This window comes from Adelges cooleyi, unplaced genomic scaffold (genome assembly GCF_023614345.1).
Source record: "Adelges cooleyi isolate 19-005CV unplaced genomic scaffold, UGA_ACOO_1.1 ACOO_flye_CR_arks_rails_tigmint_CR_PRNA_574, whole genome shotgun sequence".
Taxonomy (NCBI): domain Eukaryota; kingdom Metazoa; phylum Arthropoda; class Insecta; order Hemiptera; family Adelgidae; genus Adelges; species Adelges cooleyi.
The window spans coordinates 11,540,872-11,553,644 of record NW_026096268.1 but is presented as its reverse complement, the minus strand read 5'-3'; the positions used below and the strand labels follow the sequence as shown (position 1 = coordinate 11,553,644).

General features: G+C 33.1%; 2 protein-coding genes across 5 annotated transcripts; one reads left to right on the top strand and one right to left on the bottom strand.

Moving 5' to 3' along the window:
* The first annotated feature begins 2,598 nt into the window (after positions 1 to 2,598).
* On the top strand, positions 2,599 to 6,517 carry LOC126842834 (acetylcholine receptor subunit beta-like). Its single transcript, XM_050580018.1, has 10 exons — positions 2,599 to 2,805; positions 2,892 to 3,120; positions 3,194 to 3,441; positions 3,511 to 3,737; positions 3,803 to 3,847; positions 4,317 to 4,423; positions 4,507 to 4,723; positions 4,779 to 4,974; positions 5,635 to 5,787; positions 6,146 to 6,517. The coding sequence occupies exons 2-10, from the start codon at positions 2,990 to 2,992 to the stop codon at positions 6,451 to 6,453; spliced, it is 1,632 nt and encodes a 543-aa protein (XP_050435975.1). The 5' UTR covers positions 2,599 to 2,805; positions 2,892 to 2,989; the 3' UTR covers positions 6,454 to 6,517.
* An 871-nt stretch (positions 6,518 to 7,388) lies between these two features.
* On the bottom strand, positions 7,389 to 12,084 carry LOC126842839 (retinol dehydrogenase 12-like). 4 transcript variants are annotated; one of them, XM_050580025.1, is made up of 7 exons: positions 11,816 to 12,084; positions 11,612 to 11,746; positions 8,849 to 9,052; positions 8,437 to 8,595; positions 8,223 to 8,348; positions 7,775 to 7,982; positions 7,389 to 7,683 (listed from the first exon to the last, which is right to left on the bottom strand). In XM_050580025.1, the coding sequence occupies exons 2-7, from the start codon at positions 11,730 to 11,732 to the stop codon at positions 7,560 to 7,562; spliced, it is 942 nt and encodes a 313-aa protein (XP_050435982.1). In that variant the 5' UTR covers positions 11,733 to 11,746; positions 11,816 to 12,084; the 3' UTR covers positions 7,389 to 7,559. The 4 variants fall into 4 exon arrangements, with proteins under 4 accessions (XP_050435982.1, XP_050435981.1, XP_050435983.1 ...); XM_050580024.1 differs by having other exon boundaries at positions 11,612 to 12,083; XM_050580026.1 differs by lacking the exons at positions 11,612 to 11,746; positions 11,816 to 12,084 and adding an exon at positions 11,156 to 11,341.
* Positions 12,085 to 12,773: the final 689 nt, after the last annotated feature.

The window sequence follows — 12,773 nt, the reverse complement described above, 5'->3', positions numbered from 1 at the left end:
AAAAAAAAGTGTAAACATAATTTACACGTGTCAATCTAAGATCTAACTTAAAAGCTCATTACATAGTTTAACATTGGCTCTAAAATATATACTATGCATCTTTAAAAATCCGTAAAGAAACCCAACCAACAAGCCAATAGTCAAAGCAATGTATACAAAAACTGAAGAGCACAACCCGTGTTATAGTACAGGTACGCGTTAGGGGAAATAGGAATGAAAATCCTGTTGCCAGCGTTGTAGTAGGTAGGTATATAATATTATATTTGTGTATAATGTCTAATAAGAAACCTCCAATAGAAAAAATCCGTTTGCAGTAACAATCCAGACGCAACCATGTAGGAAAATTCGTTAGAAAATTCCAAGTCTAATCTTTTTTCGTCCATAGAACATTTTTTTTTGAAAATGGAATAATCGTGTTTGAAACAGTTTAAACCTAATCCGGCCATAGCAGGACGTCCGCCGTAACCGTAAGGAAAATGTACAAGGGACACTTTATAAGCGGCTTTTGTCCCCTATCGGTCATCCGTGAATCACATTACTTAATTCATAAAATATAAGAACTGTGGATGAACGTGATCCGGATTTTATTTCGTCCAAATAAGAATTCAACGATTTTCGATTTCCCGTAGAACTTTAACGTTTGTCTGAAAATTGTTTATTTTTATAAAAAGGGAGCGAGTCAACCAACTATGATGCGCTTTGAAAAGGTCACACTATTGTAGTACTATTGAGGAACATAAAAATATAATTTATAATATTGTACACACTGCCCGCATCATTTACAGCAAGGGCGACCGCAGGGATTTGTCAATGGGGGGGGGGGGGCAATATTTGTATTTTTCAATTTTTAGTTTCACTATCCGATTAGTGCTAAATTATGGTTTGTGAAATGTTTTCTTTCAAAGGTTTTTACACTGACCACTGGAGGATTGGCTTGTCATCGTTTTAATAACATATTTTTAGGTTTGTCATATGATTTCAAAGAGTTAAACTGATTAGCAACATGCACACACACTGTACACCAAGCGCACATACATATTATTATATAAATGAACGCACTCCGTAGAAACTACTTTATAAAATATATATATACACAACTGTCCCCTACATATTATCCACGGGCATATAATATATACATTTATATTTGTATTGTAACTTATGATTTATTGCTTGTAGTCGTGTGTGTAACCCTTCTGGGCTGCAGGGCGAAGAGTTTGCCGGACATTAGCAATTCCGATGAGTAAACCGGGACGGCGTTGAAATATTATTTATTGTTTTCGCACTCGCAAGGGAGGTGTAGGTGCTGTTTATGTAGTCAACTTGGCTCCCCCGTCGGTATATTATTCAAATCTACACACAATGGACCATCGACATTTTGGCCGAAACACGTATAAAAAATCATAATACTATTTGTACGTTACTATAATTCGTTGATAAATTAAATAATTCGTATATTCGATCGGTGTAAATATTTTATAACTATATTGTCGGTATTGCCGACAATCGTTCGGGGATTTTTTTTAACAATATAATATCTATCAAACACCTGTTCGACCTGTTTGTGTAAAACGGTAACGACTTGGTTGTTTTGGGGTGGTTATAATTAAACCAACACCCCCGACGGCAACCCTTGGCGGGACAGGATATAGGTGAGAAACGATAGCCGTGAAACTACACATAGCGCACGGGGTTCGGTTTAATTAATACAATTCGGCTTCGGCCTACGAGGATAGTAAAATCCCTTATGGGTAACCGAACTCGGTCGGTACCTGGTGATTTACGGCCGGCAAGTAATATAACTTCTTCACACATACGGTTTGTGCATGGCGGCGGTCAGTGTCGATTCTGAATAATTAAACTTTGAGGGGTCCGTCGTTAAATTGTGTTCCGTATTAATACACCAAGGGAGCAATAAATAACGTTGGTAGCTTTTCTCAAATAACTCGAACGGACGTTCCGACCTCAGGTCCTTTCGTCCAGCCATCTGCAATAATAGTATAAATAAATTACAGTGTTTTATCGAGTATGTAGAGGTAGACACACACACACACTTTGGACTCTCACAAATGTTATTTATTTATTAAAATCCAAAGGTGACCTTATGTATAGCTTGCGTAGACGAAAATTCTGTCAAAACAACACTTGTAGATGTTATTTAAATGAAAAATAACATGTTGGTCCTTCGTGATATTTTAGGTACCTAGCTGACATTTTGCGCTTTTTGCTATTAACCGTACAAGATGTATATTTAAAAGTTACAGAAAACATTTGAAAAAAAAACATTTACATATATATTAATGTTTTTTAAATGTTTGCGTTAATATTTAAAAATCCTGTTTGAACTTTTTTTTTGTACCATTAATTTCATTTTTGTTTCAATAAATCATTTTTTAGTTTAGCCTATAGAGTGTATGATAGGAACGATTGATGATTGCACGAGATAAATACAAATTTGGTTGCTTCCTGTAAATATATTTGGTCGTCGGGTCACGGGTGCGGTTTTTTCTACTTTTTTTACTTAGCTCTGCGTCACGGCCCTTGACTGTGCCAGGCTGGATAACACTATCTGCAAAAAATACTACTGAACAGGTTGTCGTTTCCTCTGCGTTGAATATCGTAGTTGCTTGTTGGACTGTTAGTTCTGTACGTTGATTTTTGGAAGCTGAAAATATTATCATTTTTACAGTAGCCATAGAATATGAAAAACATGAACAAAACTAAAAAATGATATACGTTACAGTGTTATATTATTGTGCTAATACGTTGTTAGCATTGGCTTTCGGTGAAACGATCGAGGTTTTCAAGGTACATTGAAACGTTTGTGTAATTCTGTGTTGAACAGCAAATTAAAATATCATTTAACAACGACTTTTAAAATTGTTTTTTCGCAGGAAAAAAATGTACCGTTGCATATACTACGGGCTATGGATATAACGAGTATTACGAGGTGAATAAAAGTTGGGTGCGCTGTGATGGTAGTTGCTTTTTTATGACATTTTATGCGCAAGGACCGAGCGATGCACATATCTCGCTGACAACGGACAGGGGCAAAAAAGGAAAATATGAAATAGTTATTGGAGTTGACGGAAATCGTTATTCTGCGATACGGAAGTTAAACGAGTAAATAGCATTAAAAAAAAATGTATTATTCTATTGATTGTTATGTGTATTATTGTATATTTAATGGTTGTAGATCTTCAAATTATTATGATCAAAACGTGGCCTTAAGTTCTATGCTTGTTCTCGACGACGAAAGACTTACCGGTTTTTGGATTCAAGTGTTTCGAAATGGAACATTCAACACTGGCAAGCTCGGCGACTCCATACCTCTTATGACTTGGACGGATCCATCGCCAATAACGATTAATTATTTCAGTTTTGCCTGTTGGAACAATAAAGTTGTTAAATGGCTCTTTAACTGTTATCCAAACCCAGATTCTGGTCAGTATGAAATATTTGTAGGTACTTTAACGCTGTATTAATAGCTATAAATTTACAATTTTGATTCAGACAAAACTGACAATCAGACAGTAGCGGATCCAGGAGTTGTCCAAGGGCGGCGTGAATTTTTATTTTTAGACAAAACTGTCAATCAGACGACCTTTCTTACACCCATCGAACGCCTTAGAAAAGACATTCTAAAAAATGGCAGTCATTTCAGTAACAGACCATCGACGGATGAAAAAACTGAAACTTTGGATGTAACCATAACTTTCGATTTTCAGTATATATATTTGGTAGGTAAATAATTTAAAGCATGCACAATTTTTAAGATAAACTTAATTATTTTTGTATTTTATAGGACGTTATGACATCGAAACTTAATATCATAGGATTCGCCACACTTGTAAGCAATTTTATTAGGACCTAAATAAACTGGCTAATTTGACTACAACTTAATGGTGTAATTTTTAATTAGGGAGGTTTAAATAAATTATCAATCATACAACTCAAAAAATTTTCCTCTTTTATTTAAATAAAATTCTCTCGATCTACATATCACAATTAAACAAATATTCACCTTGAGTAATAAAAAAAAATGAATGTCTATGTCATTATCCTAACAATAGTATGTCTGTTTACATTATATTTTTTTATCTCAAAATCTGATTGTTCCAACCAATCAATGTATTTATTTTTTGCTTTCCAACTTGGTGTAATAACTAAAATAGGAACTCGTTGAATAAAAACTACAACGCGTTACAATAATTAGGTTGAAAAAATATTTGAACTATTTGTATGAAAAGCTATATAATATCCTCGTAGTATTTTAAATCTAACATCTAGTGTTTAAACGTATATAATCGTTTTAATAGGAGTGGACGAACAGTAGGCTTAGCTGGGATCCTAAAGCCTATCACAACATATCTAAACTTCATTTTTCTCATTCTGAATTGAGGCGGCCCGAATTGGTGTTACAAAAGTGAATTGATAAACTATTTAATTATTCGAATGTTATCTTTAATTCGCCTATACACTTCAAGTGGCTGTTTTTTTTTATTCTAGTTCTTTCGCACCTTCGGTAAACATATTTTCTAAAGCCAAAATTTTGGTAAATAGTAATGGCAAAATAATCTGGCGACCAGCTTTTCGTGTACTGACTACATGCAATATCGACTTGCGGTTTTGGCCGTGGGACGTGCAACATTGCACTATACCGTTAAGTACTAGGTCGCAGAATACATTGAATGTGCACTACGAGGCAAATCAAAATTACAAAACCGTAAGTGTTGAATTTGTAGTTTGTACAAACACGTTTAAAGCGAATATTATTGTAGGCGTGCCCTAATGTAGTGCATTCCGGCTGGAAAATCACCCAATTCCGAAGCTCATACATGGAAGAAAATACACCACGGAACGATGACATGAACTGTGCACTGGACGTCAACACTAACAATATTTCGCTTCAACTCGAAATCGAATTATCGAGAAACGCAAACAGCTTGAGGAAGCTATTTCACACTCCTTTAATATGTATGTTCCAGTGTATACAGTAATTAAACTTATCTTTAGGATTAAACGGGACAAGGCAATGAATTCAAAACAGAAGTGACTTGAATAAACATGTTGAGTTGGATGTGTGAAGAGACTAGTTATGAAAAAGTACTATGTCGTGAAAAAATGGTAGATGTCAATTGGAAAAAAAATGATTACACTAATAACAATGGCGATTGCTATTGAGGAATAGGGGGGGGTTACAATGAGAAATAAGATAAAATCAGCCGACAAAAGATTTAATTGGATTGAAGAGTAGTTATAGTAATATTGGAATATGCAGAACACTTTACCTATTCAAATCCGGATTAGTCGAACAATCTGTTTTTTTTTTGGATTTCATATTTTATTTTTGTCCAAGGTAAACAGTAAAGTTAATTTTTTTAAACAAACGTAATCAATCTAGTTATACATACGTTTTACTACGTACATTTTATGATTTAGCCTGGATTAAAACAAAAGTAATTAAATATTAAAATACGGATCTTTAAAATCCGGACTTGAATACTTATCCAGATACTAGTTTTTTCATTAAAATTGCCCCCTAGGTCATATTCTTATGGGATAAGGCGACGAAGACTGTGATTTCAAATAATTAACACAATTAATCCATAAGAAACTGTTTTTTTTTATTTTCAGTAATAAGCTCAGTGTGGTTGTCATCATTTTTCGTTTGGTCCAAATCCAATTTAAAGTTCAAAATCATTTTTATGTCAATAATTATTTTGACTTTTGTAATTGTAACCATAGGGATCTACGTACCAGTTGAAGTGCAGGACCCGCCGATACTGTGTGAGTATTAAACGTTCAAATATTTTTCTACTAGATGCACTGATCGCTTAATTATTGCCCGCTCGTTATTGATCGTTTTAAAATTTGTTTAACTTATATTTAAGCGGTTTCGTTATTCAGAGTAAAGAAAAATAATAGACAGTAATTTTAATTACTATTAATTATACGAGCAGGTGCGCCAGTGTATAATCATAACTGTTACAATATACTCCTCGTTTTATGACATGTCGATGCAAATTACTTCTAAATAAATATTAGTTTTGAAATATGTAAAAAAAATGTTAATATTTGTTTGTTGTTTAATTATCATTTAAATTGAATATTATTACAGTTATAATATGTACATTTTTTTTTTCAGTTGAGGGGTATCTAAATATGGTGTTGATTATTTCAATTGACGCTTTCACGTCATCGATTTTCATAGCGCTTCGTAATCACAAAAAAACAAAAACTGAACTTCCTTCATTCAAGTTGATGCGGTTCTTGACAACACCTTTTGTCGCCAAATTATTTTTACTGCCAAAATTGGAATCGCTTGGCGTTTACAGTGAGTTGCCAGACGCAGAACAGCCGACCACCATGTGGGATATCGTTTTTGCGGCAGCACAAAGAATATTATTTTTGTTTTATTTTACAATCACTGCACTAATATTGACATTATATTAAAATTCGTTGAAAACCTATGGGGGAAAATATCTGTAAATAAATTTAAAAAAATTAAAGGTATTTTTCCCCCCTAGCAATTCTAGTTTGGTTTATAAAGGTTTTCAACGAATTTTAACCTTTATAAACCAAACTAGAATTGCTAAGGGAGGGAAATACCTTTTATTTTTTTATTTATTTACACTAATTTACCGGCCCGTTTACATTTAACCAACTATAAGCCAACTTTGCAGCGTACAAAATAATATATTATACATGTTTTATTATTTATATTATAGCTTTAGAAAAATTATAAAAACAATGAGTTCTTATTGGTGGGGTTTAGTTGTCTTTTCAATATCTGTTTAAATGTTGAAGTTGAAGTATGTAGAACATAATGATGCGAAATCGAAAACTGGTTTTCAAGCGAAAGGTCACTTTTCTCTATTTGCTTCTCATTACTACATACATTTTGCTTTTATCAGAAAAAATTATGGGTGAAAGGTTTATTTATTTAAGTTCTCAACAGCTGAGGTCATTGACCTGAGAATTTATAGATTACAAATTATATTGAAAAAAATATCATATTGCATAATTATTAATAGGTAACGTGTTAAGATTTATATTTTGATATAAAAATATTTCTTTTTATCTTGAGTTGTAACATAAAACTGCCGACGCCCCACAGCGTGTACCAAAGTTGAACTTTAATATATATGAAGATGGTTTTTATTGCAATTTATCAATCGAGACAAGTAATAATTACTACTAGCCACAAAAATGCACTTAGAGAGCCAAATTGTGCACATAGTATATTATTTTATTATTTCTAATAAGCACCAACGTTTTTATTTGAATTGTGTTATTTGATCGAATCATTAAAGACACCGGCTGGATTATACCATAGTGACTCACTATATGTATAACATAATATTTTTGATATAATATACAACAGATAACACAATAGGTACAGCGATAATATAATAATAAATGCTATACGAACAAGGCATTATTAACAAATAATTCATATTGTAACATTTATAATACAAATATGCTAAAGTTTGAAATAAATAGGTGTACATTTTTTCTTTTTTGGAGGGGGGGGTATTTAAATAAAATGTATTTAATTCTTAATCTGCTTTAAATGGATCGTATTCGGCGTCCAGATTAACGAGTTTACAACTAACTTCCCATAATTTTGCCGCAGTCTCTTTGTCTTTCGCCGCCGGCGACGGGTCCGCGATCTTGCAATCGCTAACACGCGGAAAAGACAATATATAACATATAGTCGATAACAATACAGTTATCGTACAACCCAACAGCTAATAGGATACAATATTATTACCTGTAGTATAAGCCTGTTTCGTTGGCACATCCACTGTCCAGAGCGCAATGTAACGTTGTCTGACAGCCTTGTCGGGGTGTTTTCACAATCAGCTTGGTAAAACCGTTGTAGAGCCAAGAAGCTCCCGGGAACACTGTCTGATCGACATACCTACTCAAGTTGGTGTGCACCACTCCTGGATTTACGGCATATACATTAACGCCGGTTCCTGGCAAAAAATATCATACTTAGGTATACATGGCGCATTGTTTTATACAATTATACAATAATAATTTACTGCAGAGTTGGCAAACAAATTAAAATTGTTTAGATATGTGTAAACCGGTTTTTTTTGTGGGGAGGGGGGGGAGGAGGATAAATACGAAACATTAGTTGGAATAGAAAAAAATCCCTTCTTGGGGTTTGGTCGTTTTTTGCCATCTCTGTGTTAAATTTATCCGCGGTAAACCTTCAAGTCGTGTTGCCAGTTCCAAAGTGAACAGAATGTTGGCCAATTTCGACCGGCCGTAAGCACCGGTAGGAGTATATTTTTTGTCCAAGTTGATGTCGTCGAAATGCATCAGTTGGTCGCCCCCTAAAATCATTGAGTAGAAAAAATGACAACTATAAAAGCGGTGGATTTGTATAATATTATAACGGTATAATTTGTCGGCGACTCTTACATGTGTGAGCTAATGAAGTCACGTTGATAATTCTTGCCGGCTTCGACCTCAATACTCTAGGAAGTAGCAACAAGGTGAACAAGAAATGACCTAGATGATTGGTGGCGAAATGGAGCTCTTGTCCGTCCTCGGACATTGTCTTTGGACACATCATTATACCTATAGGAATTTACATTTTGTCTAATCGTTTTAAAGACCTGAGAGGTAGAAGGACGCTTCCGTCTCGGTGACTCAGATCCATTTTTGAGAGTGGTAAAAATATAAACAAAAACTAATTTTCACATGAGTACCCCTCAATCTGATCAAAATGGACTTGGACCCTTCTGCCTCGCAGGTACATAATATTTTATTGAGTCGATTTATACATTTCAACGCCGGGTGGTCTAAAGCCAATTTAAAAAAGCATACTAACCTGCGTTGTTAATTAGAATGTGTATGTTTTCTTCGGAATTTAATATTTCCGTGGCGCATTTCCTCACGGAAGCAAAAAACGACAGCTCTAAATGTCTGTACACTAATTCTCCAACATTTTCGTCGTTTTCGACCATTTGCTTGATACTTTGCATAGCTTCTTGTGTTCTAGATGAACTCCTGCACGCCATTATAACTCGAGCACCTGGATAAACGGTTTTTAAATTAACAACATTGTGTCAAATCTATTAATTACTTGATTATCATCTCCTTATATAGAGTTTTTCCATCAAAATTTGCCGGCCGGAATAGTGGAATCAAGTGAGGGGGTCTCTTTCCACCATTTAAGATCACATTACAAATTAAATCCGACGATGAGTGTTCACACCTCACCTTGGCAATCGATTACAAGACGTCATGTCCGGAAGCTAGCATATAAAAGGGTTGGAAATCTACTCCCTTCTCAAAATTCAAGAACCCCCCTTGATTACCTTTTTTGATTATCATTTCTTTAGGTACTTCAATCGCTAATCGCACAAATTCTCTATCTCTTACGTTTAACGTCCTGTTATTCCACCGATCGGGTCTTGGACGGTTTTAGGTTTGGCATTTTCGGGCTTATAGCTGGCTGCCGACTTAACGCTACCAAACAAGTTGGCCCCACAAAGAGGGGAGGTGCCTATTTCTCCCTCCAGACAGTTGCCCCCCACCGAAGGAACAAACCGACAGTGGGCAGCGACCGCGCGTTAGTACACTGCCGCCTTATCTCATTCCGCCACGTGCCTGCCCCTAACAATTGAATTAAAACTAAACACCTAGCAATCATCGCTTTATAGACATCACAGGCTATTTTCAATCTACAATAATACATTGATATCGGAATACCAACAGATAACAACTATGCCGACACCCGTCAAACGTGGTTACTTTGTCATCTTTTGGTGGGTTAAAAATTATTAAGTAGGTGCAGCATAAAATACCATTATTGTACAAAAACAAATTATTGATACAATTTTTTTGGAAATCAGACCTCATGCATTTACTTGACAACTTCAGAAAAATAGTCAGATCAAGATTTATCAATTCGAATCTAAACTTTAAGCTGTCTTATCAAAATAGTTAGCTCGTTCCTGAAAGAGACTGTTCCGTCTACGGCCATGTTCCCTCTAAGTTTAAGAATGGCTCTTTGTTACAATTTACTTAAATAGGTAGCGAATTATTAAATATTTACTGTATAATCAAGTTAACTTACAAGACAACTAAACTTGTATTTTACATTAATACAATTAATAATACCTAGTTATAAAAGATATTATTGTGTCGTTTTGATAATATTCATAGGTGGAGATTTCATTAATTTTTTGGGGGGGCTAGCATTTTTCTACCTAAAATGACCCGCAAGAGATTTACACTCCTAAATTATTAATATATAATACTATATAACATTACAAATGTATAAATAAAAATCATAATAATTAGATCCAAATATATCAATTATTTTTTCTACATCAATATTTAAATCGTTTTCAATGTACAATATGGATGAATTATTAAACCTGTCTTGCAACATACTAGTACGTAACCATGTCTTAATTTTGCGCATAGCTGAAAAGCCAGAAGCTACATCGGTGTTATTTTCAACAATTATGTCATTTTTTTTTTGGTGTATTTACAAATATCAAAATATTTTGCTATTTTAAACACAAGTTAAGATAAAAGAAAAACTTAATTTAACAATAAACAACAAAAAAAACGTTAGCGGTTAGTGTATCGTCACGACAGCTGTGGTCGACGGTCAGTGGTTGGTCAAACTAACAGTGTGACCACTGACCGGCGACCGCAATCACAAAAAGTGGAAAAATGTATAACTTTATTTAGCACTTGAATTAAAATTAAATGATAACATTATCAAACACATTGTTATAATGTTTGGCCGTTTTGGAACTGAAATAATTTCCATAATTTATTCTTATTAATAATTTTAGTTTTTACTCCATTAACTAAGGAACTTATTACTTTGATGAGTGATCAAATAATTGGGGGGGGGGGCTATTGATAATTTTGGGGGGATAAGCCCCCCCAATCCCCGCCTATGATAATATTAGTTATTTTTTGTTTTAACTAATTAAAATTTAATACATTATCTATACTTAAATATTGATAACAAAATTAAGATGGAGACTTAAAAAACAGGAATTCTATGTACCTACTTAATATGTATACTACATAAGTGATCACTTCTTATTAATAGGATCTCATATGAATCAGCCACGTTTTTAAAAAACTTACTTTTGAAAAAAAAACTCACTTTACTTTTGCATTAAAAGTAGGTTCTCTACAATTCACAATATGAATGTGGTACATCAAAGTGTAGGTACCTAAATTACTCTAAAGATGTTAAAATATAATATCCGATTTCGGACAACGTGTAAACTTTTGTTAAATACAAATGATGTGTGATTTAATATTGAACTATAGTCCGACTATAGTACACTTCTATAGACTGTCTATAGAAGTGAAAATCCGCTAATAATATTGTACTCTGTAAAGGTACATAGTTCTAATTATTTCTATACCTACACAAATGGATAAGATAACATAGAATTTTAAATTATGCATATTACTGTTGCTTAATTTTTTTTTTTTTTGTAACTAATAACTATTTCAGACAGTACGCAGTAGGTAGTATGATTTTTAAAACAACGAAATCAAATTTTGTAATAAGTTTTTTTTAATATTTACATTGCAGTAGGTTTAACTTTACCTCTCTTGTACAGGTCCAGTACAATTTCTTTTCCAATTCCCGTGTTGCATCCTGTTACGACGACCGTTTTTCCGGCGAGACTAACAAAAGACTTGCAGCTATTCGGTAAAAGATACTCCATTTTGAACTTTTAAACTGTTTAATTTTAAATGAAATAAACTTTCGTTAAAATGAGAATTTTTAAATATGATGATAAGAGTTTACCACAGCCGTGCACACGTATACGAAACTATTTTTTTTTTACTATAGGTTTGTGTGCTATATCAACTTTAGTGTATGCTGTGTTAATGTACATATATATATATATATATATTATCACTGTTCTGCCGTTTATTTATCGAGATCAATGATCACATTATTTTATATTTTATGATAAAAATTTCAACAGCTGTGGCGTAGCATAGTAAACATTATATAAGCAACACAAGTTTGCAGTTGTACTAAATTTCATGAAAACACATATTTTCCGCACAGCGTCATACTTTAAAATGAACTAAACATATATTGTATTATTACCAATTTTTGTTTTTTTGATTTTCTGTACACACAGATTGTATCAGCGCATGCGTTACACACGCTCAACAGGTTTTTTGCATTACCTGGATATGTTAGCATATGAAGTTTATGAACCAATGTATATAAGATGATGTTATTACACAATATTAATAACTAAATCATAATTACACAACTGTTAATAATATAAATTATAAAATATTAAATCATTCACTATAAAGTCATAATATTAAAAAACCTACAAAATGCAATATCCTAATTAAAATTAGGAAAAATTCAATTTTTCGCGGCCATCATTAGAAGTCAAAACAAATTTTGATAAAAAAAAAAATATTGCTCTCTGCAAGTTGGGAAAAATTAAAATTTGCAAAATTATCGAATCTACAATGTTGGTAATAATTAAAATTGTAATAAAAATGTAGAGAAAGTGGACATTTAATACGAGTATAACAATTGGTAATTCAAATTCAATTGCCAATTAATCATATTAATATACATACTAAATAACTAAATGTGACATTTACCGTTTTTCAATAGACCGATATTTTGTAACCTTTTTAATAACAAGTTTAATAGGTATTTTTAACAACATACTGTTTTGTATTGTGTAAAGATAAATAATAACTTATTTAATAATATTATATAAACG

Coding starts and splice junctions, on each gene's coding strand:
- LOC126842834 (XM_050580018.1), top strand. CDS start 2,990: ATGACATTTTATGCGCAAGGACCGAGCGATGCACATATCTCGCTGACA. Junction 3,121..3,193: donor GCGATACGGAAGTTAAACGA/GTAAATAGCATT, acceptor TAATGGTTGTAG/ATCTTCAAATTATTATGATC. Junction 3,442..3,510: donor TTATCCAAACCCAGATTCTG/GTCAGTATGAAA, acceptor ATTTTGATTCAG/ACAAAACTGACAATCAGACA.
- LOC126842839 (XM_050580025.1), bottom strand. CDS start 11,732: ATGGAGTATCTTTTACCGAATAGCTGCAAGTCTTTTGTTAGTCTCGCC. Junction 8,349..8,436: donor GACTTCATTAGCTCACACAT/GTAAGAGTCGCC, acceptor CAATGATTTTAG/GGGGCGACCAACTGATGCAT. Junction 7,684..7,774: donor GAAACAGGCTTATACTACAG/GTAATAATATTG, acceptor TCCGCGTGTTAG/CGATTGCAAGATCGCGGACC.